Source organism: Oculina patagonica, chromosome 4 (genome assembly GCF_052425735.1).
Source record: "Oculina patagonica isolate OP01 chromosome 4, crgOcupat, whole genome shotgun sequence".
Lineage (NCBI taxonomy): Eukaryota > Metazoa > Cnidaria > Anthozoa > Scleractinia > Oculinidae > Oculina > Oculina patagonica.
In genome coordinates this window covers 33,825,378-33,827,771 of record NC_135761.1, presented here as the reverse complement: position 1 = coordinate 33,827,771, position 2,394 = coordinate 33,825,378, and the positions used below count along the sequence as shown (strand labels likewise).

At 34.9% G+C, this 2,394-nt stretch overlaps 1 protein-coding gene across 1 annotated transcript; it reads left to right on the top strand.

The window, feature by feature from the left end:
* The first annotated feature begins 618 nt into the window (after positions 1-618).
* Positions 619-1,775, top strand: LOC144648362 (uncharacterized). The gene is made up of 4 exons (XM_078507946.1): positions 619-662; positions 916-1,221; positions 1,384-1,508; positions 1,629-1,775. Exons 2-4 carry the CDS (start codon positions 1,161-1,163, stop codon positions 1,773-1,775), a joined length of 333 nt encoding a protein of 110 aa, XP_078364072.1. The 5' UTR covers positions 619-662; positions 916-1,160.
* Positions 1,776-2,394: the final 619 nt, after the last annotated feature.

The window sequence follows — 2,394 nt, the reverse complement described above, 5'->3', positions numbered from 1 at the left end:
TAACACTGGTAAAAAATGTTTTATTAAGAATTATTTATCTCAATTTTCAATAGAAGGTGTCGTATCCAGAAGGCTGCAGTACAGCAGTGGACCGGCAACAATTTTCCAGACTTGTAGAAAAGGCAAAGCTTGGTGAATTAGCCAACTCCCTCTCAGGAGAATGTTCCATCCCTGCAATACTAGGCCGTGGTTAATATTATAATTTAGTAGTTATTTCACCACCACAACTTAACTCATTTTAAATGTCAAATATGGGAAGTTTAAGCATTATCGGCAGAAGCAACTGCAAGTAATCGATTTTACAAACCCCCCTAAAAATAATTTCACAGTACATAGCATAATATCACTGTTTGTTTAATAAAATTGTGAAGAGCAACTATCACGGCTGCTAATCAATTTGCTGATCGAATCAATTTGCTGGGCGAAGAAATTGCACACTGGAAATGCATAAAGAACAATTATAAACAGGTCATACAATATTATTGATATAATATCAGAAACTGTTGTCGGCATTTATTATAGAAGAGCAATCTACCAAGGTGATGGTCCCAACTGGGATTATTTGAATGAATCTGCAGAGAGATTACAACAGATTCAAGGAGGAGAAGAAGAATAATGGGCTTCCTGAACCAATAGGCTGGGGAGTGTTAATTGCGGATGAGGTGAAAGTGGTCACAAAAATTTAGTGGAACTCAAGAAAGTGGAGTTGACTCTCTTTGGACCTTTTTGAACTCACACAATTATTATTATCAAACATCAGGGCGCTGTTTTTTTTTTTTCAATTGAAAAATGACCAGTAGCTGCTTGCTCCTAAATTGTGATGCACAGCCAAACATATTCATACATCTATGGTTTTTCTTTTCTATTATTTACTTTTTGGTCAAGATCTTACAACAAAAAATTCTTTCTCAGCAGATTTATTGGACACTCCCTCACTCCTGATGAAATGGTATCCCTGCATGATGTTTATGAAGAGCTGGATCCAAACCAAAGGAAGATGCAGGCATCTTATGTTTTACAGTTTTTGTGGCAAAACCTGAGCAACGAATTTGATGTTATTGGGCCTTACTTTAAAAGTGAAGCAGGGATGAAACACCAGTTTGTCATGACATGCATCCTAAATGCCATTCATGCCCTTCATCTCTATGGTTTTGTAGGTCATGGCAATTGTTTTGGATGGTGCAAGTACCAACTTAGCTGCCATAAAGTACTTCACAATGGGTATGGCATTTATCCAAAAATATGATATTTTGGGATGTAACATCACAAAGGCTTAGACAAATTACAAAATACTTTTTTTACGGAAATGCCTGTTGTAATTTCCAGTGCAAAATATTTTTTAAAACTGCTAAAATATAACCACAAGCTATCTGGGTTTTAAAGGAAAAGCTGGTGCATATGGGATTAATGAAGACCCATCAGCTGATGAACGACACCATATAAAAACATGGTTCACGTCTCCGTACACTGGAACAAAAATGTTTCTCATCCCTTGTCCATCTCATGAGGTACCTTAAAACTGTTTAAATAAATGTTAAGGAGCTTTTTATTTCTTTAAGTTACAGTAATGTTCCAATTAATAATTATATCTTACAAATAGTATTTTGTTGTTTCTTAAATTCATGTAGCTAATGAGTATCATTGCTGCACTGAGTTCATCAAAGCCAACTGGCCGGAATCACTTTAATCTTTGGGGAACTCACTTTGAGTGGCGGATCAATAACCAATTTTATCAAACAAAATACAATCAAATGGAAACATATAGAAATTTATAGAAATTAAAAATTAGCATTCTTTTTCTGATCAAAATTGTATTATTTTCAGAGAGAAAGGCATGCTTTGCAATCTGAGAAGTTAATGTTGGACAAACAATGTAGATCGTCCCAGGAGAGATTACAACAAACACTGAAATAATTTCCATTGACTAATATACAGTATTTATGTTATTGACACATCATTCGACTGCTATATACATGGTACTTCCCCTGGGAAGAATGCAAAGACTCAATAGCAAATACTTCAACTGTATCCTGCAGAAGAAAGATGAAGCTGTTAGAGTTGTTTGCTTTTCCTCACAAAAATAAACAGAACTTAAAACTTTACTGGTAACAAAAACACCTGTAAGAGTAACCAACTTTAGCAAGACCAACACAGGTGACATCATCCTTGATAACCAAACAAAAATCACGCGTCTTGACAACCTGCTATTTGGTAATTAAAGGTGACGGGCCTACACAACTCCTACGTTCGTGACATTTGTAACCTTTGCCGTTTTATGTTGAGTTCGGTCTTTCGACCTTATTTGCTTCTGACTTAAATAGATTTTAAATGTAAATTTTCCTTTTTACAATTTATGTTTCTCGTTCCTTTTTCCAAAATTTTTTTTTTTTTTTT

Bases quoted from the DNA above. Each gene is read 5' to 3' on its own strand.
- LOC144648362 (XM_078507946.1), top strand. From the start codon at position 1,161: ATGGCAATTGTTTTGGATGGTGCAAGTACCAACTTAGCTGCCATAAAG. The intron at 1,222-1,383 runs GTATGGCATTTA...TGGGTTTTAAAG, and splicing joins CATAAAGTACTTCACAATGG to GAAAAGCTGGTGCATATGGG. The intron at 1,509-1,628 runs GTACCTTAAAAC...AAATTCATGTAG, and splicing joins TCCCTTGTCCATCTCATGAG to CTAATGAGTATCATTGCTGC.